Genomic DNA, 27,330 nt, shown 5'->3' with positions numbered 1-27,330 from the left:
TAATAGAATATAGCCTAATAGTATACAGCCTAATATAATAGAATAGAATATAGCCTAATAGTATACAGCCTAATAGAATATAGCGGATGGTAATAGTAATAGTCAGTAGTACGATTTAGAATAGAATAGAACAGAAAGGATTAGAAAATAATAGAATGGAATGGAATGAAATGGAACAGAAAATAAAATGATATAATAATTACTACCAGAGACACTTCAACTACATCTATGGCAATCATCGATCGCACTGAAGTCAATGCAGTTATGGTGAAATAGTTATATAACTGGTTTCAGTTTGCCACCAACTTTTTGAGAGTAGAAACTTTGAGAGAGAGAGAGAGAGAGTAAAGAGAGAGAGAGAGAGAGTAAAGAGAGAGCAAGCCAAAGCCTTGGGGAGGGACCATCACTTCCATTATTTGGGAGGCAAAGCTCTGTGTCTATTGTGTCAGCTTGCGGGCCGGGCGTGAACAGAGCAATTAGTGGTAATAGTCAGCGTCGCTCTAAACCCTCGCTGGAGGAGCCGTGCTGCGCTGTTTCAACTGGCGGCTACGGAGGGAGAGAACACTTCACACAACGCCTTTTCATGTGTTTGAAAGATGTGATCTGAGGCACTACGACTCCACCTCTCCCTCCACCCATTACTGAGGAGACACAATCACCACGGCTGGGCCAAACAAACAGTTGTCAGAAATCTTATCTCGTTAAGAGCTAAACAACACAGGGAACGGTTTCATTTGGAACAAAGAGCGGGAGCGGCATATTAAGTGTGTTTTTATTATGAGAAGCCTAAATGGGATTTTCAGACTGTTGCGAATGTGATTAATTTAGCAAACAGCAATTCTGTTTCAAGGGCACAGGGAGAGAGAGAACCTATGCGTCCTGATCTGCAGAGCAGAGCACACAGCACAGAGCCATTGTGCATTAACACTTAAAGCACCGAAACCCCTAAAGATCAAAGACAATGCTCGTCTCAAGCATATCTGTCCTAGTGGTATAAACACGAGCTACCTCAAAGGCTGCTGCACCAATTTAGGTAAAGATCTATACAGTCTATGCACCAGGCACTCCCTCCCTCCCTCCCTCCTGACACACAGAGACTGACTGTGTTGGTAATGTTATTGTGTGTGCCCATGCACACACACACATATGCCTAGATACATGCACGGATGCGCACACGTATACAAGCACGCAAGCACTCACACACTCATACACAAACACACACCTGGGTCCTCTCTCAGGGGTGTAGGTATTGCTTTCAACACCACACTGTAATTCTGTCCACGTTTCCACTCTGGGAGCATCTCGGCCCAGTAATCGCTGAATTAGTTAAATTTCAAAGTGCTTTTCTGATCCGCTCACCGGGGGAGAGAAGGATGGGGAGGAAGGGAGGGAGGGAGGCCGGGGCGGGGATGAGGCGATGTGAAGAGGGGCTGGTGCATGGCTCTCAACTCAGTTCATCAGCCCAGGATCCCACAGATCAAACAGCCAGAATCCTTTTCTCATCTAAATGAAGCAAGGCTCCAGCCCAGCCAGGCCCGGCTCTGCCTGTGGAGGTGAGTCTGCCACATATTTCTCACACCCACCCTTACATTCAGGAACCTCCAAGCCTTCTAGCCACTCAGCCCCAGTTAGCCAGAACACCAAAGACTGCTAGCCGGCCTTCACACAACTTGACCTGCTGTGACACACGGCCAGGGACCAGGAGAAAGCATCCCAGCGCCAAGAACATCCCTCTGAAGTGATTTAGCCCAGTGCCATGACAGAACGCTATGCAGACGAATAAGGTAGACATGGCCCATGGGATGGGTTTTTGGTTTTCATGAGGCTGAAACTCAGTCAGATCCTTATCTAACTAACACCAGAGGCAGTTTTATAATTTGGCTGTGCTGGTAAAGGCTTCAGATTTGGCTTTTCTAGATGAGACATTTTTTGTTAGAGACGTTAGCTCCCCTCGCTCTGACAACCCTCTGAACTAACAGTCACCATTACATAAACAGAAGTCCACTTAACCCAAGTACCTAGAATAACAACACTTAACCTTATCTTCAAACTCTTAAAGTCCAATTAAAGTGAACTCTACAGTATTTAAACTTTACAGGAGCCTAATCTTAATGTAACCCTTCTAGGCGTGACAGAGACCAACCTTCTCTGATGGCGGTGAACGGTGTCCCCTCCTCCTCCTGCAGACGAATCACTTTCAGGGCTACTAGCTTGCCGTTCACCCTGGCAACAAGAAGATAAGGCACCCCAACACGTTACACTTCATCCCATGAAAAAATTACTCAATAATGAGGCAGGCAGTGGAGAGAATGGTAGATTTCTGTAAGTCAATGAAATGCAATTTAGGAGCACTGAGGTGAGACTTAGTAGAAGACCAGAAGATTAAATAAAATGAACCTCACCAATCAAATCCATTGTAGTGAAGAAAAACACATACAAAGTAACTTCATTACAGTGAGAAATTGCCTCAATACATTTCAATCCATTTACGGCAATGACATTTTCATTTGCTACATTTTAATTACCAGAACATGGGGAATTTTACCGCTATGCACGAACAGGAAAAAAGAAAAATAACAAAACAATAACTCTTAAACAATCGTTAAATAATTCCATTGCAAAATGATTTAATAACACAAATAGTATTTCATGGTTGGGGAGTGCAGATTTTTATTTGTGTAATATGGAAAATCAATGAATATGGAATATGGACAGTAATTGTTATGATCCTTAACCACTTTACTGCTTCATGATTACAAGCAGTTATGTGCATATCAATTGGTCATATACAGTTATGTAGGAAATGCGGAAAATGCAGTGCAGTCAAAAATGTGATTTTCCTGTGTTTTATATATATTTCCATACTTTAAGGTTGGAAAATTATTATAATACCCTTTTAGTGTAAGAGCTGTTTGAAAAGACCACCTGAAATTTCAGTCTGTTTTGGTGGGAGGGAGTTTTGGCCTGCCTGGTGACGTCATCAGACTGTAAATGTGTAAACCAATAAGAAAGAGAGTTCCAAATGTTTCCCTTTCCCACCCAGACAAAAAACTATTTAAAACTATTTTAATTGAAAATAATCAATATTTGATATTGAGATAATAACAGCTGCATTGGACCATTACATCATTATTGTTTTGGCACTCACTTGCTTTTCCCTTTGTATACTGTAGCGTACGAGCCTTCTCCCAGTTTCTCAAGCTTCTCATAGGAATCAGCCTTTCCGAACTTGGGGCTTGTGGGCTGAAACAGAGAGAGAGAATATAATTCAGGAAAAGAGACACCAATTATGGTAGAGAGGGCTCAGTTTGGCTGTATTACGTGAGAGAGCAGCCATAGGGGCAATCTATATCTGTGTAGATGATGGAAGAGCCACAGCACTTGGAGCTTGGTTGATGTAACAGCATTGTTACCCAACAATAATGTTAACCCTAAGAAACTACTATACGTGCTATTTCACAAGGAGGGACATGGTATCGTAGATGTTGTGGTTTGGGTCAAGAGGCCTAAAGACAACAACACCAGATCCACTCTGTAAAACCAGACACTTGTGAACCTGCTGGCACACAGCCTGTAGAAAAATGGCACGGTCTGTTTCACTGGTTTCTACTCTGGATGATGGAAATCTTCCAGTCATCCAGGAAATGGGTTGTGTAGGATTTCACACACAGAGACTCTGTAATAAAGGTCTGGAGGAAATACTGCTGCAGCTAGCAGGACCGAACACGATTGAAAGAAAAAAAAATAGTAGTATGTGCTTTGTGAATCTCAGAAGATCTCAAGAGTATATTGCTATTAAGCCACTTCAGACCCCAATTCCACACTTCTCTAACAAATTTTCATATTTCTGGAGTTCATTGGTAAGATAACAGTACAGAATTAAACGAGTTTTGGCTGCATGGTATTGACAATCAACTGTTGAATGAAAATATGATGGGTCCTATCAATGTTTGAATGAAGATAGTACCCGTTCTATCATTGGAAAACAGCAGGTAGGTCCTATAGAGGTGGAACAAATCCTGACCGTGTCATGTTTCTCTCTAAGCGCTCCGTGGGGATCATGATGGATCATGGAGGATCATGGGACGGTGACAGAGGTGACACCAGTCAGATGAATTAAGGCCGCCGAAGGCAGACCTGGCTTTCAAGAAAAGACAGGCTATGTGCACACTGCCCACAAAATGAGGTGGAAACTGAGCTGCACTTCCTAACCTTCTGCCAAATGTATGACCATATTAGAGACACATATTTCCCTGTGATTACACAGACCCACAAAAGAATTCGAAAACAAATCCAATTTTGATAAACTCTCATATCAATTGGGTTTAATAACACAGTGTGCCAACACACCTGGCCAGGGTAACAGGACAGAGGACACAACAAGCTACTGGATCGTTTTCATAATAGTGTGTCATGGTACGGCCTGTTCGATTTGTTCCACTCTTACTAATGTTACAGACCCACTTATCAATGATTTACAGATGGGGACAGTAAAGAAAGAAAGAAAGAAAGAAAGAAAGAAAGAAAGACAGAAAGAAAGAAAGAAAGAAAGAAAGAGAGAGAGACACAGAGAGAGACACAGAGAGAGAGAGAGAGAGAGAGGCAGACAGACAGAGAGAGAGAGAAAAACAGAGAGAAAGAGAGAGAGGAAGAGAGAGAGAGAGAGAATTAACACTCGCATGCATTCGTCTTGAACTCTTCACGGAAATGGAGTGATAAAAACCCATTACCCATAACACACTGCAGCTGACAGTTCAGCTTCCTCCAAAATCTCTCTCTATCTCAGACAATCAGGCCCAAAAGGAACTCAACTAGAAAGTCTTAACCTCCATCAGCAACTCTTCTCTGGAGGAAACTGTGTGTGTGTGTGTGTGTGTGTGTGTGTGTGTGTGTGTGTGTGTGTGTGTGCGTGCGTGCGTGCGTGCGTGCGTGCGTGTGTGCGTGCGTGAGTGCGTGCGTGCATCTGTGCTTGCATCCGCATGTCATCAAGACTTTCTCTTACATTCCATTGTTTTCTTTTAGAATAACTGAAAAGAACAATGACTGACAGCAATGTAACCTGTTAAGGACCTGTCTTTCCTTTCAGTGATGTTGAATTTCAACCCTGGTGGCAGAAAGACATAAAATATATCTGCTATCTCTTACTGTTGTCATACTTTAAATACATGGGCTTCTAGAGGTTAACGTCTGGCTGCTGTAATGTCTCTGTTTTATCATTTAAAGAGCGAGTGGACCAGACGAGAGCTCAGGGAAAGCTCCAACACATTCCAGACAATCCCTGGGGAATAACTCAGTTCTCCCATCATCACTGTATCTGGGCACACACGCTCACACAAACACACACGCATGTATGTGCACATACACACACACGCATGCAAAAAGCACATAAGCACACACACGCAAACATGCACTCACAGCTTTTAGCAGTGTCTTCTTCCCTCTGGTTGCTATCTAGTCATCTCCTGCTGCCCCACTAAGTCCATGCAGCAATTCTGAGGGTTTTATAAACAAAGAAATTCTCCTGGGAGACGACAGGAAGTGAGTGAAACCCAGCTGGACTGGCTGCAGGCAGCTCACACATCTTAACCTATTACAGGTCAAATGCAGGGCTGTTAAAGGCCCCTGTGGGGTCTGGTAGGACTCAAATGGGCCAACAACGGGATATGCTGCAACATAGAATCTGCTGCAACATGGAATCTGCTGCAACACGGAATCTGCTGCAACACGGAATCTGCTGCAACACAGAATCTGCTGCAACAGAAACACACTCAGCTAGTGTCTGTTATATAGTAAAGGGAGTAGGTCCTGACCCAGGACCAGATATATCACCAAACATACCTCCAACAAACACAGCCTGGTGAGCAAACACAAACACACACTCAGGACCAGTCAATGTGTGAAGCGGCTCTCCAGTGGATTGTTGGCCTGATGGTTTAGCAGCACACAGGTTGATTATTAGAGAAATGGAGGTCAGGGTTAAGGGTGAGACATATCACTAGCCTGATTGGCTGAGAGCCTACTACCTGGCCGGATACCCCCACTTAATTTCCCCACCAGTTAACAAGGAATTGGATGTCTCGGGGTAAGGTGGGGGTCCTATGGGGCTACAGTTCAGCTTTGCCTCTCTCTCCCTCTCGCTCTCTCTCAATTAAATTTCTCTCTCTCTCCCTCTCTTTCCGTCTCCTCCTCCAGGCTAAGTGCCCCTTGTACTGTACATCTCATGCATTTTGCATGTCCATGAATGTTCAACCAAATGGATGCCTTCTGGGGTTCTCTCTTTCAACCTTTTATTTTCTGTCTGTTTCTAGCCTTTGTCTCTGTCTTCTCTCTGTCCTCTCTCTGTGGATGGTACATACCTAAGGTCTCTTCCTGCCTACCCCATGCCGGTACAGTACTGTGAGCTAAAGACCCTACTGAAGTTATTTGACATTAACCATTTAAAGTTCTACAACAAGATTGCAGAGCTCTGGTCCTCAAGGGCAGCAGGGGGGCAGCAGGGGCAGCGTACACCAGGTGTTTGTCCTTGGCTTTTAATTAGACATTCATTACAATCTGTTGAGCCAGGTGTGTGGACCCTCTGGCCAGTCAGTAGCATTAACTGGTTGATTACATGTCAGGGAGAGAGGGCTGAAACCTAACAGCAGGACTGTGGTCCGTGAGAACTGTAGCTCTGAGCTGTGCACCAATGTACTATTGGAAATACTAGAACATCATTGGAATATAAGTGGTTCAGCATGAAATGCTAAAAAAATAAGAGAAGTAGGCAGGGAAAGATGGCTGATGGCTCCAGTAGCCTAAGCAATAGGACCATTACACTTACATTACACTTACATCAATTTACATTGTTAGATGTGTTGTGACCCAAACTGTCACGGTTGTTAGGATAGACGGACCAAGGCGCAGCGTGATTCGAGTTCCACATCTTTTATTAGTGAAACTTAAACAAAACAATAAACAAACAACGACCGTGAAGTAACAGAGCGCACATCAACACTCAACAAAACAATATCCCACAAAGCAGGTGGAAGAAAGGGCTTCCTAAATATGATCCCCAATTAGAGGCAACGAATACCAGCTGCCTCTAATTGGGAACCATACAACTCAGCCACATAGAAAATCAATGACTAGAACACCCTCCTAGTCACGCTCTGACCTAAACACCATAGAGAACCGAGGGCTCTCTATGGTCAGGGCGTGACAGTGTACCCCCCCCCCCCCCCCCCCCCCCCCCCCCAACGGTGCGGACCCCGGCCGCAAAACCTGAAACCAAATGGGGAGGGTAGGGGGGATGACTAGTGTCGGTGGCAGCTCCGGTGCGAGTCGTAGCCCCCGCCCCGACCACGGATCTGGCCATGGAGCAGGACTGGACGCCGTGCCTGGACTGGGCACCGGCGCAGAAGAAGGCTCCTGCCCTGGAGCGGGACTGGACACCGTGCCTGGAATGGACACCGGCGCAGTGGGAGGCTCCTGCCATGGAGCGGGACTGGACACCGTGCCTGGACTGGGCACCGGCACAGAGGAAGGCTCCGGCCTTGGAGCGAGACTGGACACCGTGCCTGGACTGGACACCGGCGCAGTGGGAGGCTCCTGCCATGGAGCGGGACTGGACACCGTGCCTGGACTGGACACCGGCGCAGTGGGAGGCTCCTGCCATGGAGCGGGACTGGACACCGTGCCTGGACTGGACACCGGCGCAGTGGGAGGCTCCTGCCATGGAGCGGGACTGGACACCGTGCCTGGACTGGACACCGGCGCAGTGGGAGGCTCCTGCCATGGAGCGGGACTGGACACCGTGCCTGGACTGGACACCGGCGCAGTGGGAGGCTCCTGCCATGGAGCGGGACTGGACACCGTGCCTGGACTGGGCACCGGCGCAGAAGAAGGCTCCTGCCCTGGAGCGGGACTGGACACCGTGCCTGGACTGGGCACCGGCGCCGAGGAAGGCTCCGGCCTTGGAGCTGGACTGGGGAGGCGCACAGGAGGCCTGGTGCGTGGAGCCAGCACAGGTGGCACCGGACTGGTGACACGCTCTTCCACTTTCCGCTGCTCCGCCGACCACCCCTCGTGCCCCCCCCCCAAAAAAATCTTGGGGTTTCTGTGGCCATGGCCCCCGGCGTCGTCGCTGTCCTTCCACCTTCCATGGTTTCTCCTTCCAAGGAAGGGTCTCACATCCGGACATGATTTCCTCCCATGTCCAAAACTCCTTAACCTCCATAACACGTTGCTTGGTCCTGCGTTGGTGGGATATTCTTCACGGTTGTTAGGATAGACGGACCAAGGCGCAGCATGATTTGAGTTCCACATCTTTTATTAGTGAAACTTAAACAAAACAATAAACAACGACCGTGAAGTAACAGAGCGCACATCAGCACTCAACAAAACAATATCCCACAAAGCAGGTGGAAGAAAGGGCTTCCTAAATATGATCCCCAATTAGAGGCAACGATTACCAGATGCCTCTAATTGGGAACCATACAACCCAGCCACATAGAAAATCAATGACTAGAACACCCCCCTAGTCACGCTCTGACCTAAACACCATAGAGAACCGAGGGCTCTCTATGGTCAGGGCGTGACACAAACAAATCATACTGAAAAATTACAAACAAATTACAGAAATGCCGACAGACAATCAGTCAAGAATAATATAATAGTTATTACATCTTATTGTGTGTGCAATTGAGCTAAATGAAAATACATTGAGGACACGATTTGAAACATGTCGAATCTACATGATTAAGCAATACAGGTCTTCTGGTAACAACATTCAATTAGCCACCAAATGGAAATGACATTCTGGTTAGCTTGTTTTCTCATTTTCAGATCATCAATCTTAACCTAACGTAGGAGGCATAACAGAAACGCCTGAGGGAGGTCAGATGAAAACTGAAGCATCCGTTTTGAGGCTTCGCCTCTTCTCTGCTTTCCCCCTGAAAACCGGATGATTCCGGTGACACCCACCCGGATGCAGCCTCACATCCATCTAAATCTAGTTTTAAATGCCAAAACAAAACACTTGCAAATACAGAATACAATCTGAGTTTCGATTATGTTTCTCCCATTACTGTCTGATGTTATTGCTATAGCATTGTGTGCTGTATATCAGTTACTGTATTGTACGTATAGACTACACAGTGTATTGTATACATTTAAAAACAAAACAACTATGTTTTAAGTGAGAAGTAGGCATTGGTCTGAAATTCACCAGCACCACAATACCTACTTCACCCATGCTCTACCAAGGTTTTCCAGCACACCACTTTGACCTACTACAGTAGCTATGTTGGTCAATTGTACTTTCAACAATGTGTATGCAGGTTGCTTACGATTCAAACCTTCTCAAACAGCCTAATTCACACTCTTAGAGGAGGTGCGCCCACAATGATGTGATTTGTACCGCATACAAGGTAATGTATTGCACCCCACACTAACACAATGTGTGCTTGAGCAAAACACAGCAATACAAGTAAAAGTACACAATAATGACAAATGGCAACATAAAAAAATTTAGTTATTAGTATTTATTTAATATTAACAGTTGCATTTCTAGAGAGAAGCAAAAAAACGGAACCCCATTTAAGCCAATATGGCAAAAACTGGAAATGTTTACCCTGATCTCTTTTAACAAGACAATCGAGAAAGCTCCTGGAAAATACACAAAATAATATGTATCCATTAACTATTTAAACGAAAATGTTTTCTGAAGAAAGGCCTAGGACTGCACTACCTGTAAACAACAGTGAGTTATCACAAAATAAACAATTTACAATCAAACGTACTGTCGTAGCTGAATCAGAATTAGTTAGGTAACATAGATAAATAAGATGTTTTATTTACTTTATACTTGTCATTGGAATGTCTTCTTTTGGACTATACTGTTGGCAGTTGCATTTTCCTTTCTCCTCTAGGGAAAAGTCACTTGGGGTCCAGAGAGGGGAGAGGTCAGGCTTGTCTTTTACATGTCTGGTAATATGCAGAATATCAGAAAGGGAGAAGTCAGGTTTGAACATTGTCTTCATATTTGAATATGTCTGTAACTATTCCTAAAATATGTGAAGGGCTCCACCATGTCTGTACTCCAGTCACTCCCTCCTTTTCCCATTGGGGGAGGAGTATGGCAGTGTCTGCAACCATTGTATTACCCCTCTGATGTTGCACTTATCTTTCATAGTATATGACCTAGAGGCTCACTCCCCTCCGTGAGCTTGTCCAGGAGGGAGTGTATTTGAGATGGGGTATCTAGAATTGACAATTGATATATGCCATTGGATGAGGTAATGTTTTGGTACTAGGAAGTACCAAGAATGAGAAGTAGAACCTCGTCTAAGAGACCAAACTGAACGATAATTTATAGCTAATGCTATCTGGCTATGGGATACTCCTCTTTCAAGTAAAAGGCTCTTTGTGAAGTTCCTAAGATCTGTGGTTCGTCATGTGAGTTGAGAGGGGTGTATCTTGGATATAAAAGATACTAAGAATTATTTTGTAAGCACTCTCAGAGAATTCATTTATAGACACTGAATTGATCTAAGAGTCAAAGGGCTATAGTGAAGCTCATATAATTAAAGATGGAGTTTAAAATATAACTCTGACTTGTTTGTGGTTTGTAAACTCGCCTCATTTAGTAATACAGGAAATTACCACGACATTTGGCGACGGGGATGGGATGTGAATCTTCACTCGGTGACAGCTCCTGACGACCTAGGTAAATCGTGCACAAGGGAACCCTCAAAACTTGGGATCTCAGGGAAACCACACTTCGGGAACGAAGCAGATGGACCCACCTTTGATCTGAGAGGCAGCGAGCCGAGTGGATACCACATCTCGAACGGAGTTTTTTTTTTAAAGAAAGTCGTGAGCGAACCACACACACTTGAAGTCGAGTAACACTCTGTTACGTGGGCTCTGAGTGTATTCCTTTGAAAGAGAGGGCACCTTGGAGGCGTAAACAGGGCAGAGTCAGAGGAGAGTAATCTGAAAGTTTGCGGACTCAAAGAATACTCTGCTATTGGTCGGTTGCGGGCGACTTAGAGCCGTCCCGACACTGAATTGATCACAGTGGGGATTGGTGCGGTCTGTGGGGGTGAGGGCCCAGGGTGACTATGTGTTCTGTGTGAAACACGGTACTTGGTGAAGCCCTATTGGAAGAAGAACCTCATTCTGAAAGTGTCTTTGTGACTGTCTAAGTGACCCTCAGAGGTGGTGAATAACAATTATTTTAAATGTGCTAGCCAGGTATGCCCTTTGTTATGGGATCACTAGGTAATATTTGTGGGCGCGTTCTGTGTGAGCGGGGTAGGTTGACTCTGTGTGGGTAACCTTTTAATTATGTTCTGATGTTCTGTGTGAACATCTGACCAGTTCTGTGTGAACATCTGACCAATCCTGTGTGGGGGATCCTTAAAGTTCTGTGTGAGTACCTAAGTATTTCTTACGTTTTATATGGATTCTGTGAATATTTGAAAATATGATAAATTGTATGTGTGTATAATCGATTACTAGAGATTTGATAAAGTAATGCTGAGAATATAATTAGATACAATTTAAACCACCCATTCGTAGACGTACGTAGGTTTTGAGTTGGTATCTTTAATGGATAATTTGATAAAGATGAGGTTTAAGGCACTATGAAACTTGTCTACAAAATCTGGGAAATTGAGCTCTAGAAACTGATTAGAGTGTCCACTTTTGGTTATCTTACCCTAACGATGGAACTATAAAACGCTGATTGGATTATCTCCGTCTGGGTACAACATTTGAAATAAAACTGCCCTTAAGGTCTTTTCTTCCCAGTATGAGAGGAGTTGCGGGATTTATTGAATAAACCGTTTTCCATAAAGTTAGAGCGAATTAAAATGGAATCTCGACGTAATTTATGATTTCATACAAAGCCTAAGGTTTCCATCAAACTAATTATCATTGTGTGATTAATGTGATGTAGTAAAGTAACGTTGCCTGAGTAAACATAATCTACTTTTATATTAAAATGCGCAAGATCTGTTTCCTAGTCTATAAATGTTGATTTTATTCTTTGACTGCTAATCTATTCATTTAGCATGTGAGAATCATAGCCGGAATAACGCTTGGACCTTTAAATTAGGGCTATAAGTGTCTTGATAGTTACGAATACAGAGAATTGTAAAGTGGGTTTATGTGCGGAGAGTCTTAGTCATTCAAATAGCATTAGTGGTTAAATAGCTGCCTTCCAAGCTGGAGACCAAAGGTTGGTTCCCGGCAAATGCAAACTAAAATCTGAGTTTTTGATTGTAATTCAAATAATTGTATGTTTTGCCTGGAAAGATATGGTCGCTTGTCACGCCCTGGCCTTAGTATTCTTTGTTTTCTTTATTATTTTAGTTAGGTCAGGGTGTGACATGGGGAATGTTTGTGTTTTGTTGGTTTTGGGTGTTTTTATGGTAAAGGGGTTGTTGGGTATAGTATATGGGTTTGTGTGGAGTACATGTGTCTAGTGTTGTCTATGTATGTTTAGTTGTCTAGGAGAGTCTATGGTTACCTGAATGAGTTCCCAATTAGAGACAGCTGATTTCGGTTGTCTCTGATTGGGAGCCTTATTTAGGGTAGCCATAGGCTCTCATTGGTTGTGAGTAATTGTCTGTCAGAACGTTTGTAGCCTGTTGTATGTGCACGACGTTTATTAGCTTCACGATCGTTTGTTGTTTTGTTAGTTTGTATTAAGTGTTTCGTGTTTATTTTTCGTCATCTTTTAAAATAAAAGAAGATGGCTTACTTTCCAAATGCTGCGTTTTGGTCCATCAACCCGCCACACGATCGTGATATCGCTAGTGTTTGGATAAGATATAAACGGAACGTTTTAATAGCTTGTTAGGTTCAAATTGAAAGAAGGGTTAAATTGAACATTTTAATAGATTGTTTAGGTTAAATTGATAAGACTAATTCATTCAAAATAATAGCGCAGCGAATTTTGATGCAAGACGGTGTCTTTTGCCTAAATGATCTGCTGGAATAATGTATTGAGAATGGATTTGTATTTAAATTACTGAATCATAGAGGAGACAGTTACCTAAATTAAAGATATTCTAAATAATAGCGGAGAGATAATGGCGATAGAGAGGTGCCTACCGAAATGTTTTTCATTCTTATGGATTAACTGACATTTGTTATAAATTTGGCGTTGCGTGTTATTTTTTAAGTCTTGGACATTTCATAAGTGGGAAGAGGAAAGAGAAGAGAAAGTTGTAAAGTTTGGTTTTAATCTTACGATAAGAGGTAAGACAAAACGTTGTTGGAGAGGGGTTATATTTTTTGCCCACTAGAAGGAAAGAAAAATAGGATATATTAAGCTGAAAGTGATTCAGGTGTGAGTAAGGAAACATTGTGATAATGTATTCTAATGGTTATTGATTCTTGGTTTGATTGTTTAGGTAACACCAGTGAATTTGAGCAAGAAAGTTCATGTATTCTAACATTGTAATCTGTTTCCATTACGTGGAGCAATGTCACGTCATTAAAGTTGATTGCAGTTTGAGTCGTTTTTATGTTTACAGGGACAGTGCATCATTAATCACAGTTGTGTGTGTCTAATGGCAGGGTATTCCAGACATGGGAAGCTTTCACACTGAAAGCAGATGGACTAAAGGTACTTTTCCTTAAGGGAACTATACAGTCATTTCTCATGGCGGATCTTGTGGATCTGTTGCCACAAGGTTTGGGTTTTATTATAGTTTGGTTACCTCTATAGTCAAAACAATTTCATATGTTTTGGAAAATTAGCTAAGTTGAATTTGGTTATTTGAGCTTTTCCCCTGATACATAGAAATCTGTCTCGGGGGCATCAGTTGTTTTCTTTGTGAGGAACATGCAGACTGTGTTTTATTTTATTGAGATGCAAAAATGAGCAATTTTGAGCAATTATGAGCAATTTTGTCATCTGAACCATTACAGTAATGAATTCTTGTGTAGCTTGTTGTTTGTTATTTGCATGAATTTATCACTGCATAAATTGGAACTTCGGACCCTGTACAGACAGAAGGAAGATCATTAATGTACAAGCTGAACAGGATTGACCTTTGGGGAATGAAAACCTTACGGATATGAGTGGAAAAAAGTTTGTTTCGATTTTTACGCTGATTATACAGCGCCAACTTTTGGAAGATTTTAGATTTGTTAAAAAATCAGGATGTTTTTACTAAACATATCAACAGGTTGAAATGATTAGATTGCTGATTAAAGGGGTTATGTGTTTGTTTATTGTTTACTGTTTATTGTTTATTTTAGGAGTTGATTGTACTTAATTAAACATTGTATTATCTGATGTGTTTGAGTAGGATTCTTTCTTCCGGGACGGATGGAAGTTATCTAAAGTATGCAAGTTAAAGGAGACATGGGAGAACATGTCTACATTTTTATTAAATGCCTGGGATTAAATATCACTGATTCCTTACGCTGAGAAATGTACTACATTTGCGACAGAGGAAAAATAATTACATTTAGATAGTAATGATATCAGGATAATTTTATTGAAGGGTAGCATGTTCACTTAAGCATACATATACATTGGTGTCGATTAAAATGTATGATTAATGATTGGAGGAAGTACAATGGAATTATCATTATTATTAGGTTTTGTTTATAGTTAACTTAAGTTTGTGTGTGTTTTTACATTAAGTTCTGCATATACACACAAAAAAACATTTGTTATGACTATTTGTTGGTGTTTTTAAAATACTATGTTTGATTTGTTTAAAAATGTTTCCTTTGGGTTTGGTGAGTGGTTCATTTGTGTTAGTGCTAAGGTATCTTAAAGGGGCACACACGCACATGGAATTTTTATTTTCTGAGTTTTTAAACACGTGAATTATTTTATTTATTTATTTATTATTTTGAATTATTTTGATAAAGGAATGTTCTGGGAACCTGGGATACAACATGTAGGAAATGTTTGACTATTTTTGTAATTTGTCTAATATAGTAAAAAATACTTATTTGAAGGATTTTGTATGTATCATGACTTTCCATTGTGGCTTGATCACCCTCATTGGAAAGCCATTTGGATAATGAATTTATGGTCATTTGTAATACTGATTTCAAGGTAATTTGTGTAATTGAACAATATAGTTCTTAGCCATATTAACTAAGGCTGCTTTAATTCTATTTTCCTATGACCATATGGGTTAAATCATTTTTCTTTGTGGAGTTTTTCAGTTTAGTGATTTTTATTTGATTAGGTTATTTGAAATGTTGTTTTATCTATTGTTACCAGTAGTAGTTTTGTTTAAAATATAACTCTGACTTGTGTGTGGTTTGTAAACTCTCCTCATTTAGTAATACAGGAAATTACCACGACAGTACATTCATCAGACATAGTAAACTTTGCACTTACAATTGAGGGATGGCCACAATTGCGCTTGAATAGCTACAGGGTAATGCAGGCTTTCTTGTTCAAGCCCAGTTCTACCACACCTGATTCTACTATTCCAGGTCTCGATGAACAGCTGAGGTCTTGGTGAGCAAAAACGCCCGTATGACCCTGTGGCTCGTCAATAGCAATTTTAGTAACTCCTGATACAAACACCGTGACAAATGTCAAACTGCTGAGAAACACCTGTAACAAAAAAGTACAAAATACTTTTAAGAATAAATATTCACAAATCTGACATTGGATAGGTGCTCTAAATCCTTTAGCTACAAATGTTTTTAGTAATGCTGTACACAGCTGTCCAACTCCAGTAAAAGAGCACACATTCCCACATATATAAATGGCAGTACAAATATGAAATTAGATGGGCGTACTCACAGATCTGGAACAGAACATACATAACTGTTACTGATAGTGTGTGATGTACTGTGTGATTATGAATAAGCGTAAGTCGTTTGTCAGCTCGACGTGGGCCAGCTTGAAGAATTTCTTAGCTTCTCAAATGACAGAAAGTGGCGCCTGAAAAGGAATCGTTTACAACCTGTGCAACTTATCGCATGTATTTGTAACGTAGGGATGGCATGCATCTGACAGATGAGGGCAATGACGTCTTCTTCAAGAGTTTGAGAGCTGGTCTCTACACTGTTCTCCCCTCCGTAGAAGCAAGACGCGCGCACCAGTACTAGTATGCATCACACTCTCTGTACCTTGCCACTCAATGATGCCCAACGAACCCAAAGGCTCTTTTAAGAAACACCTAATAAATGAAAGTAATCACACATTGTGCGTACGTGTGCACACCAGTGTGTGAGTGTGTGTACTGGGAAAGAGAGGGGGTGTCAAAAACTATAAACGAAAGAGAATGGCCAAAATAGCCCCTCCGGTAGGTGAACCCAGGACCTTCAAATCCCAGCGTGGTGATGCTAAGCGTTACACTACGGACCCTGTTATAGGTATGTCAACTATATGAATGATGACAGCACACGTTCGTTACAAAATGTTGTTGTTCATTCACTCAGTACTGACTGAACGTTTATTTCTCTTGCTTGGTTCCTGAAACCGTCAATGTGTTGAAAACAGTTACATTTTATCACATAACTAATCAAGTTAGCAAACATGGCATTTTATTTTGACTTCACACGGGTCGTGGAAACAAGCAATGATCCTTATGAGGTTGTTGTTTTACCTGGATGCTTTGTGTGCAACCTGCACCCCTGCTACGTTTTACTTGTGGAGGACGACTTCAGGTTTTCAGGAACACATTGAAAAGTAACTTGACACTGTGTCGATCAGTCAGCGCAAATTTGGATTATAATGACAAGAAGAAAATAGCATTGACAGAGGAGGGTGCGTACTAATGAATAAGCTAAGGGATATAATTTGCTCTGGATTTTCTAACAGCGACACGTTTGTTCTGGCGTGTGCATGTATTAAAAATAAACAGTGTGGCAGTTTTCCCAAAGTTGATTACACACAAGTGTTCAGCCATAGCAAAATATACCTAGGTAGCTAGTTAGCTACCTTCCTTTTGCTTCTTATCCAACTGGTGTAAGCTAGCTAGCTGCAGCTACAAGCATTTTCCTAGTTAGCTGCTACTGTTGCGTAGCAACCGAGTTGCACCCGGTTTTAGAACTCTGAGATTCGGCTGAAAAGATGTTAGCATTGTCAAAAATGCTCCAGAAAAGTGGCACATCGTTGGTTTTTATTGGGCAGAAATGTGCACATGAGAGCAATACGAGAAGCGGGGAGGGTGTCATATTGGCTTACATGTGATGGTAGGGAGATCTGAATTTAACATTGAGCTTCAACCAATACATACTATAGTCACGCCAACCAGTATAATGTACTGCAGGCCTATAGTCTGTACTGTATACTATCGACTGTACAGTATCCATTGTATGACCGTACTGTGCATTGTATATACTGTACAGCAGTGTTTCCCAACTGGCGACCTGTGGGCTGAATTTGGCTCGTGGGTGGTTTCATTTGACCACCAAGTTTTCAAAGCAAGAAATCAACAACAATTATAAAAAAATACATGTCAAAAATGTTGGACATAAAAGACTGTAAAAACACCAGGAAAACAGCTCCAACTGATTTGTATTTAATACATCTGTTGCCATGTATTCCCATGTATTCCCACATTATATCTGTTTGGGATTCTTGTGGTCAATTTACAGTCCACAAAATATTTGTAATTATGTAATTATCATTATTAATAATGATCCCTACTGTTCAGTGAGTAGACAACAGACTGTGTATACTATATACTGTGCTGTGTATTTTATAAACAGTATGTAGCATACAGTGTGTAGGCTACTGTATAGACTTACAGAGCTGGGGCTGGAGTGTCGGCGCAGTTTGGGCGACTCTTTCCCAGTAGAGGAGGCCTTGGAGGAGATACAGGCATTGTTCTCTGAGTGCACCCTCTTCACCTGGCTGGCGGGTTTCTCGAAGGCGTCGAAACCGCTCTGTGTCCGCTGAACCCTTACCTTCCTGTCCTCAGGGATGGTGTCCAGGGGCGTGATGACCGAGTCCTTTCCCTGGCCGCTGCGTGTTGACATCTTTGTGACACATATCTGAGAGGAGAGAGGGACCGAGAGAGAGGGAGGAGAGAAAGGAGAATGAGGGCGAGTGAAAATGAAAGTGAGGAAAATGATTACATCTGCATATACTGCTGTCGGACCAAAATTACCCCCCTTCCCCCCACCAACTCCCCTCCTCCTCTAGATCTACCTTCATGTAATCTCTCTGTCTCTATCTCTCCCTCCCTGTGGAGTCCCAGTGCTTCCTCTCTCTTTTGAAGATCTTTATCTCCATATCCCTCTGATCAAAACACAGCAACCAGCCTACTCTGTTTCTGCTGCTACCTCTTTCACACCCCATTGCTGCTGCGCCTACACACACACTCACACGCACACGCACACACAAATGCACATATGCGCACACAAACACACACATACACACGCATTTCCTCTAAACACAATGCAACCTACCGGCTACTCCACACAAAGAGTGTGTTTGTTCCCTGGGCCAAAAAGGACCAGGCAGCGTGTCGTGTTGTGCCACAGCCTACCTTTCAGATGAAATATTTAGTACTGGACTCTCCAACAAGCTGCTATTCTAATCACTACATATATACAATGACCAGGCTGCAGAAGAGTCACCTTGCAGCTCTCAGAGCGGAGTAGCTCTCTCACCCAGGTTACGATTAGTCACGTTACACAGTTGGGCTTCTGACAGGGAACAAACAACAACAAATCCTAATTTTTTGTGTAGAAGGATGTCCCTTGGGGGTTTCCGTATCTAGGTATGACATGCGAGGGTTAGGTTAGTAAACATGCTGGAGCTAGAACCTTGTTGTCGTGCGTCCTTATTTTAGATAATACTACATGGTGTCAGAAGTGGTTTTAATAATCACATAAACGTGAAGAACGAAGTAAATCATACATTCAGGCTGTTTTAAAGCGGGGAGGGCACAGTGTTGGAGATAAAACAGCGCATATCATTATTTTGCTAGCGAACGAGCAAGGACTAAGTTACTGCTAAGCAACATGTTGCAAGAGGAAGAAGCTGGCGGGATTTCAGGGTTAGCGACTCCAAGTTCAACGGGCTCTGGCGCAAACACGGACAGGCCAGTGGCTAGTGCTGACGGATTTCGCATTAGTCCCCAAGAGAATTTTGATTGTATGGACATTCAAAACTGACCGGGTGAAACCACCGACAGTTTTATCACAGCTGTTCACAAACTAGCAGAACATTGTCAGTTTGGCACGCTCAGGGAAGAGCTGATCCGAGATCAGATTGTGGTGGGAATAAGAAATATATCACTTTCTGAAAAGTTACATTTGGATTCCCAGCCTACCTTGCTGTAAACCGTATGCTGCGCGACAGCAGCTCCTTGCAGAGCGAAGAGAGTGAGGAAATAAATGCATTTTCATACCGAGCTAAAAAAAGCTAGTTCAAGTGTTTGTCGCAAATGTGGGAAATCCCCTTTCCACAGATAGAAAGATTGCCCAGCAAAGGATTCGGAATGCAGGAAATGTCACAGGAGAGGACACTTTTCAGCTGTCTGTCGATTAAAGCAAATGCATGAGGTCTCAGAGGAGGTACAGCAGGACAGCATCTTTCTGGGAGAACTAAGGGAAAACAATGCTGGCTGGCATTCAGACATTACACTCAATGGGGAGGTTGTGTCATTTAAACAAGACACTGTGGCTGTATAGGCTGTATCAAAGAGATGGCCCTTTGCTCGCTACAAACAAAAAACTGTACAGGCCCAGTAATAAGATATTACCAGTGGTAGGGCAGTTGGTGATTAAACTGGAGAGTAAAGACAAAAGTGCCATCCTGCCTGTCTTCGGCATTGACTCTCTAGCCAGACCGTTGCTGGGGCTGACAGCAATTGAAGCATTGCAACTCATTGAGAGAGTGAGCGAACTGGAGGACCCAGGTGAGGTTTTCAAAAATAAATTCCCAAAAGTGTTTTCTGGTCTAGGAAGGATAGAAGGTGACCACAAAATCCACCTGAAAGAGGATGCTGTCCCCTATGCCCTGCTGTCCCCTATGCCCTCCCCTACTACCCCCAGACGTGTGCCTATCCCTTTATTGGCCAGAGTAAAGGAAGAGTTGGGGAGGATGGAAGAAATTGGGGCGGTGTCTAAAATAGAGAGTCTCACTGACTGGTGTGTAGAGATGGTGGTGGTCCCAAAAGCCAATGGGGACATAAGGATCTGTGTGGACATGACTAACTTGAATGAGGCACTCTGCAGAGAGAGACACATCTTACCACCAGTGGAGCAGTCACTGGCTCAGTTGGATGGCTCACAAGTCTTCACAAAGCTGGATGCCCGGTCAGGTTTCTGGCAGATTCCGCTCTCATCAGAGAGTAGAGCGCTCAAAACATTTATAACACCGTTTGGCCGTTACTGTTTTAATGTTTTGCCATTTGGAATCGCTTCCGGTCCTGAGCATTTCCAAAGACGCATGTCCCAGCTGTTGGATGGACTGAGTGGCGTCATAGTCCATGCGGAAAATGTGCTCGTGTGTGGAAGGGACAGAGCAGAACATGATGTAAGGCTCACAGCAGTTCTGACCAGACTCCACAAGACTGGCCTGACACTCAATGAAAAATGCACTTCTGCACAGTCAGAGGTCTTGTTCTTGGGACACAAAATCAGTGCAGCTGGAATAGAGCCAGACCCGGAGAAGATCAGCGCCATCACAGATATGCCTATACCCCAGAACGTGGCTGAAGTCAGGACCTTCTTAGGCATGGCCACTATATGTAAGTTCCTCCCACAGTTTTCAGATACAACCAAACCCCTGACAGACTTACTAGCCAAAGAGAATGACTGGTCATGGGGTCACGTGCAACAGGTGGCATTTGACAAAATCAAAGAAGACCTGGCCTCACAGAGAGTGCTGGCCCAGTACCGTCCCACGCTAAGACAAAGGTATCAGCAGATGTATCATCCTTTGGGCTAGTGGCGGTCCTCACACAGATGCAGGATAACATGGAGTGACGTCCAATAGCATACATCTCCCGAAGCTTATCCGACACAGAGCAAAGGTATGCACAAGTGGAGAAGGAGGTATTGGCTATCACATGGGCATGTGAAAGGCTCAGCCAATACATTATTGGCCTGCAGTTTACAGCAGAGACTGACCACAAACCAATGTTGGCTCTGTTAATGACAAAAGAACTGGACGACTTGCCTCCCAGAGTTCTGCGCTTCCGCCTCAGATTACTGAGGTTCACCTACAAGATGGTGTATATGCCAGGGAAGGCACTGATCACAGCAGATGCACTCTCCAGGGCCCCAATTAAACATTCATTATCAGAGGAGGAGCAATGTCTAGAGGGTGAGGTACAGGTGTCCTTTAATGCAGTAAGGGACAGCCTACCTGTATCTCAGACCAAACTGCAGCAGATTGAAGAGGAACAACGAGACCCCATCTGCCTCAAAATGGGATGGCCCAGGTAGGAGGAACTGCCTCAGCTGCTGAAGCCATTTTGGGTGCACCAAAGTGACCACTGTAATGGAGACCATCTCATAAAAGGACAACGGATAGTTATCCCAGAGACTCTACAACCAGAAATGCTAGACAGAGTGCATGAGGGATAACCAAATGCAGACTGAGGGCTCAACAGTCGGTGTGGTGGCTTGGTCTGAGTACTCAGATTGCCAAGCTGGTGGCCCAGTGTGAGGTCTGTACAAAATGTAAACCTTGTCATCCGGAGCCAATGATGGCAACAGAGCTGCCAAAATGACACTTATCTGCTAGTGGTAGATTACTATTCAAGATACATTGAAATAGCAAAGACACCCATAACCACATCAGCTGGTGTTATCAATAGATTAAAGTAATTTTTTCCCAGGCAAGCGGTCGCTGAGGTCCTGGTTACAGTTAATGCTCCCCAGTTCTCTGCAAGCCCCTTTCCTGCTTTTGCCGCAGAATATGACTTCACACATGTGACCAGTAGCCCCTACCATGCACAGAGTAATGGGGAGGCAGAGAGAGCTGTGAAAACAGTCAAAGGATTGCTGAAAAAGAACAAGGATCCATACATGGCTCTGTTAGCTTACAGAGTTACACCACTGCATCATGGGCCATCGTCTGCCGAGCTCCTGATGAGCAGGACGCTGCGTTCCCCATTGCCTGTCTTGCCGGCTCAGCTTAAACCCCGATTTCCTAACAGGAAGGCCTTCGCTGAGAGGGACAAACGGCTGAAACAAATGCAAACTGGAGACTTTAATCGGAGACACCGTGCTACGGAGAGACCAGAGCTGGCATAAGGTCAATGTGTGTGGATTACAAACTCAAAGACACCTTAGTGCTGAGGAAAGCGGATGCCCCACGCTCCTATGTGGTGGACACAGGCTCAGAAGAGGTACGAAGGAACAAAACACACCTCAGAGCTCTTCCAGATCTACCAGCCACACAGACTGAGGCCACAGAAAATCCACAAAAAGAGGGTGAAGGAGAGAGAATGCTCACAGAGCCACAAGCGCGCCCAAAAAGGGATGTGAAGCCACCAGAGTGGCTGAAAGACTATGTTAACATACTGTGGGGACCATACCCAGCACAAAGAGACTAAGTTAATGTTCATACTGTGTCATTTAATGCTTTCATACTGTTTCAGGATGTGAAGTAACATGTTAGAGAATAATACTGGTTTCCAAATTGCATTTCAGTTATGCTTCAGTGGTTATGTATGTTGAGTTCTTGTTCATTGGAGAGGGGAAGATGTAGTAGGATGTCACTTGCGGGTATCCGTACCTATTTATGACATGCGAGGGTTAGCCTAGTAAACATGCTGGAGCTAGAACCTTGTTGTCATGTGTCCTTATTTTAGATACTAAATGTAGTATTATCACAATACTCAATACCATCAAGATACTCAATACCATCAAGATACTCAATACCATCAAGATACTCAATACCATCAAGATACTCAATACCATCAAGATACTCAATACCAAAATGATACCACAGCAAAACAAGACAGCATATTAGCCAAAGTCACAGAATGGCACTTCATCCAGACAGATAAACTCAGCTACTGCTCTGTTCAATCATTGGGTATCTTTTGAGTTCAACATCATGATTTGAATTTTTTACGTCACTAGAGAATACATTAAACAATCGATTTGACTTTGTTTTTATCAACCTAACTACAAAACACCATTATGGTAATCATTTATTTGAATGGTAAATATCTATTGATAAACTGTGTAAATCAAAATGTAGCCTAGGCCTATCCACAGTACAGTGCATATTCAATAGGAGCGTGTGCATGCATTGAGTTATTTAGCTTTTTGGGGGGCTGATTTCTTGGGGCTACAGATATCAAACAATCTGTTTCCCTTCCATTTGGGAATTATTTGTTGTATTGATCAACAACATTTGCATGGAAGAAGCTTATTTTATAAAAATGTCAGCTGTCTCTTTAACCAGTAATGACATCATTCACGAGGCAAGGCGGACCATCAGAGCACAGTCAGTTCACTGAGGCAATAGATCTTTAGAAGAGAGGTGAGAGAGAGACCGAATAAGTGAATTAATAACGTTTTTGGTGGCAATCAACTTTGAAATCAGCATATTTGGCGTTATAGTTATCAGCATATTATCACAAGTACTAGGGTAGTGATAATAAAAGTATTAGGGTAGTGAATTGATGTTTGCTTTATTTCTTTATTTCTTTTTAAAATTTAACTTGGGAAGTCAGTTAAGAACAAATTCTTATTTACACCGACGGCCTACAGCGACCAAGAACCAGGTCTGTAGAGACGCATCTTGCACTGGGATGCAGTGCATTAGACCACTGCACCCCTCGGGGACCCCTTTAGCTGTCAGTCAGCTTGAAAGGAAAGTTAGCCTAAAGCTGGAAGATACCCGTATCTTCTTGTATTGTAAAGTGTTCTAGCCTGTATATACATTGTTTTGCGAACAGTAATTAACAGTTTCAACATTTCTACATGCTGTGTCACATTACGTTGTATTAACTTCTGTGCAGCATGAGTGGAGGGGGGGGGTCGGCTGCGCTGATAGACAGGCTTGATCCTTGAGACACATTTGACAGATGTACCGAAACTACAATTCTAGTACCAAAGGATTTTTTATGTTCTAGTATTGGAAAAAGTACATACGTATTGGTATACAGTGCAACACTAATGCACTAATGCATGCAGAGTAAACTTCGACAACAACACAACGACATAACCCATGTCCCAAACAAAACGTTGTAACAGTGATTAATGCAAAAATAACATCAACAGCACAAACACACACACCACACAGGCATACTTACTGCATTACATCCTCTCTCTACCAGTTCCTCCCATTCCCCAGCCACAGCTCTCCCACATCCCACTTCCCTTCCTGACCTCCCAAAAATGTCAGAGCAAGACTCTATGAGCCTCTCTGGACTCTGTGGAGAGAACAAACTGGCTGGCAGACACACACACAATCAGTGTCTATGGTTGTGACATGTGCAAACAAATGGTTTTGCATGCTATCATTATATAATAGCTGGTGGCAGGGCATACTGTAGCTGTAGTTTACCTAGTATGACACTCTGAATTAGTCTCTGTCACCCTAACCCAGATAGGACAGTCTCACTATGATATATGAGCTGCAAGATTATTAGTGAATGTACGGTAGTGATTCAGTTACACTACAATATGAGTAATAGATTATTAGAGAATGTACGGTAGTGGTTTAGTTACAATACAATATGAGCAATAGATTATTAGAGAATGTACGGTAGTGGTTTAGTTACAATACAATATGAGCAATAGATTATTAGAGAATGTACGGTAGTGGTTTAGTTACAATACAATATGAGCAATAGATTATTAGAGAATGTACGGTAGTGGTTTAGTTACAATACAATATGAGCAATAGATTATTAGAGAATGTACGGTAGTGGTTTAGTTACAATACAATATGAGCTAGATAGATTATTAGAGAATGTACGGTAGTGGTTTAGTTACAATACAATATGAGCTAGATAGATTATTAGAGAATGTACGGTAGTGGTTTAGTTACAATACAATATGAGCTAGATAGATTATTAGAGAATGTACGGTAGTGGTTTAGTTACACTACAATATGAGCTAGATAGATTATTAGAGGATGTACGGTAGTGGTTTAGTTACAATACAATATGAGCTAGATAGATTATTAGAGAATGTACGGTAGTGGTTCAGTTACACTACAATATGACCAATAGATTATTAGAGAATGTACGGTAGTGGTTTAGTTACAATACAATATAAGCTAGATAGATTATTAGAGAATGTACGGTAGTGGTTCAGTTACACTACAATATGAGCTAGAAAGATTATTAGAGGATGTACGGTAGTGGTTTAGTTACACTACAATATGAGCAATAGATTATTAGAGAATGTACGGTAGTGGTTTAGTTACAATACAATATGAGCTAGATAGATTATTAGAGAATGTACGGTAGTGGTTTAGTTACACTACAATATGAGCAATAGATTATTGGAGAATGTACGGTAGTGTTTTAGTTACAATACAATATGAGCAATAGATTATTAGAGAATGTACGGTAGTGGTTTAGTTACACTACAATATGAGCTAGATAGATTATTAAGAGAATGTACGGTAGTGGTTTAGTTACACTACAATATGAGCAATAGATTATTAGAGAATGTACGGTAGTGGTTCAGTTACACTACAATATGAGCTAGAAAGATTATTAGAGAAATGTGTGAGCAAAATTGCAAGATGTTGTTATAATACTTTTATTGCATCAAATGGTTGTTTTATGCAACAGAATAAGGGGTTGTTAGAAGTCTCATCTGTGTGTGTTCTACTGAGGATGGGCCTCTGGAAGATTTACGATGTCTTTGGCGATACCGCATTCCAGAGCATGAGTTAATGTTTCTGTTCTATATGGTACCAGCGAGAGATGACCCCAGGGCCAGACCCTGGTCTCTACACAAAGAAAACTGTTTTTACAGCAGATACTGTCTGCTGTGAAAGTATCTTTCATACAAATCTTAACCTTGTGACCCATTCCATACATCTGTTGTTCGTCATGTAGACAGAAAGGAGTGTATCTTGGCTATAAAAGACCTTTCTACTTTTGTCTCTGGGCTCTCAACTAATCATCTGAGGGTGATTCGTCGACCAGCCATCATTATCCTAGAGCACTCAATCGATTCACTTTATATGTGTGTGTTGTATTGACCTGCTCCCTTATTAACCTGTTGGGGATGGGGGCGCTGTTTAGACTATTTATGCTAATTTGGCAAATTTTTGAAACGGCTTCCCACAAAATCCTTGATCGTACAATATGCATATTATTATTATTATTGGATAGAAAACAGTCTATAGTTTCTATAGGAGTTGAAATTTTGTCTCTAAGTGGAACAGAGCCCATTCTACAGCAATTTCCCTGACATGGAGTCAGATTTGAGAAATGTTGGCCACTCTTCTGAAGTCAGTTAAAAGGGCACTGTCATTGCTATGACTATACGGACACTTCTTACGTCTTCCCCTGGATGCCTTTACGTGATGACGATTCCAATGGGGTCGATTGCGCGTTCACAGGCCCTATAAATCAAAAAACCCTGTAGCTAGCAAGTCTTTCCTTGCTGCGTAACGCGCGTGCTGGACACCGACCCGCTCCTGTTCCAAGCGTTAGTTTAGCCTGTTATATTTCTCCAGTCATCTTTTCACTCGTTATAGGAGTTAAAAACATCATAAGGTAGTTAATTTAAAGCGTTTTATAGCAATTTATATCCGTTTAGTGCGATTTTGGGACATTTATTTTTGCAACGATGTGAAAAGTTGGGCACGCTTTTCAGTTCATCCCGAACGCAGTTGACATTTCCACATGGCAAGAGGACAGCTTTCCACCAAAAGACGATTTCTCCCAAGAAAGGATCCTTTGCCCAAGATACTGATGGAAGAACAGCTCAAGGTAGGACATTTTTATTATGATAAATCGTGTTTCTGTCGAAACATTTTAGTGGCTTAGGACGCCATGTTTTTTGACGTAGCTTCGCTTGGCGCAAACTGTATTGAAAAGTAAGGATAAATTAAAAAATGTAATAACGCAATTGTATTAAGAATTAAATTGTCTATCAATCCCTGTCCACCCTATATTTTTTAGTCACGTTTATGAGTATTTATGTATAAGAGTAGATCACTGTCTAAGTGGCGCAAGGACTTTTTCTTTACCAGCTTGTCTACATTTCACATTGTCTAACCATGATTTTGGTGGCTAAATATAAACATTTTCGATCAAACTGTATATGCATGTTGTAATGTGATGTTACAGGAGTGTCATCGGAAGAATTCTGAGAAGGTTAGTGAAAAAATTAATATCTTTTGGCGATGTTGACTTTTATCGCTCACTTTGGCTAGAATCAATGCTGGGCTGCTAATTGCTA

The 27,330-nt window shown here is 42.3% G+C and overlaps 1 protein-coding gene across 2 annotated transcripts in view; it reads right to left on the bottom strand.

Annotated features, from left to right (window-relative positions):
• The window catches only part of LOC129857340 (cyclin-dependent kinase 14), a 227,456-nt gene that overhangs the window by 152,845 nt on the left and 47,281 nt on the right, over positions 1-27,330 (bottom strand). For both annotated transcript variants that reach the window (XM_055925489.1, XM_055925490.1), the window contains 3 exons: positions 17,731-17,976; positions 3,149-3,243; positions 2,144-2,223 (listed from right to left, as the gene is read on the bottom strand). In XM_055925489.1, the coding sequence (XP_055781464.1) occupies positions 2,144-2,223; positions 3,149-3,243; positions 17,731-17,976 (421 nt within the window). The remainder of the gene's footprint in view (positions 1-2,143; positions 2,224-3,148; positions 3,244-17,730; positions 17,977-27,330) is intronic.

This window comes from Salvelinus fontinalis, chromosome 6 (assembly GCF_029448725.1).
Source record: "Salvelinus fontinalis isolate EN_2023a chromosome 6, ASM2944872v1, whole genome shotgun sequence".
NCBI classification, from domain to species: domain Eukaryota; kingdom Metazoa; phylum Chordata; class Actinopteri; order Salmoniformes; family Salmonidae; genus Salvelinus; species Salvelinus fontinalis.
Note: the sequence above shows the minus strand (reverse complement) of the source record. Positions and strands in the feature narration are given on the sequence as shown.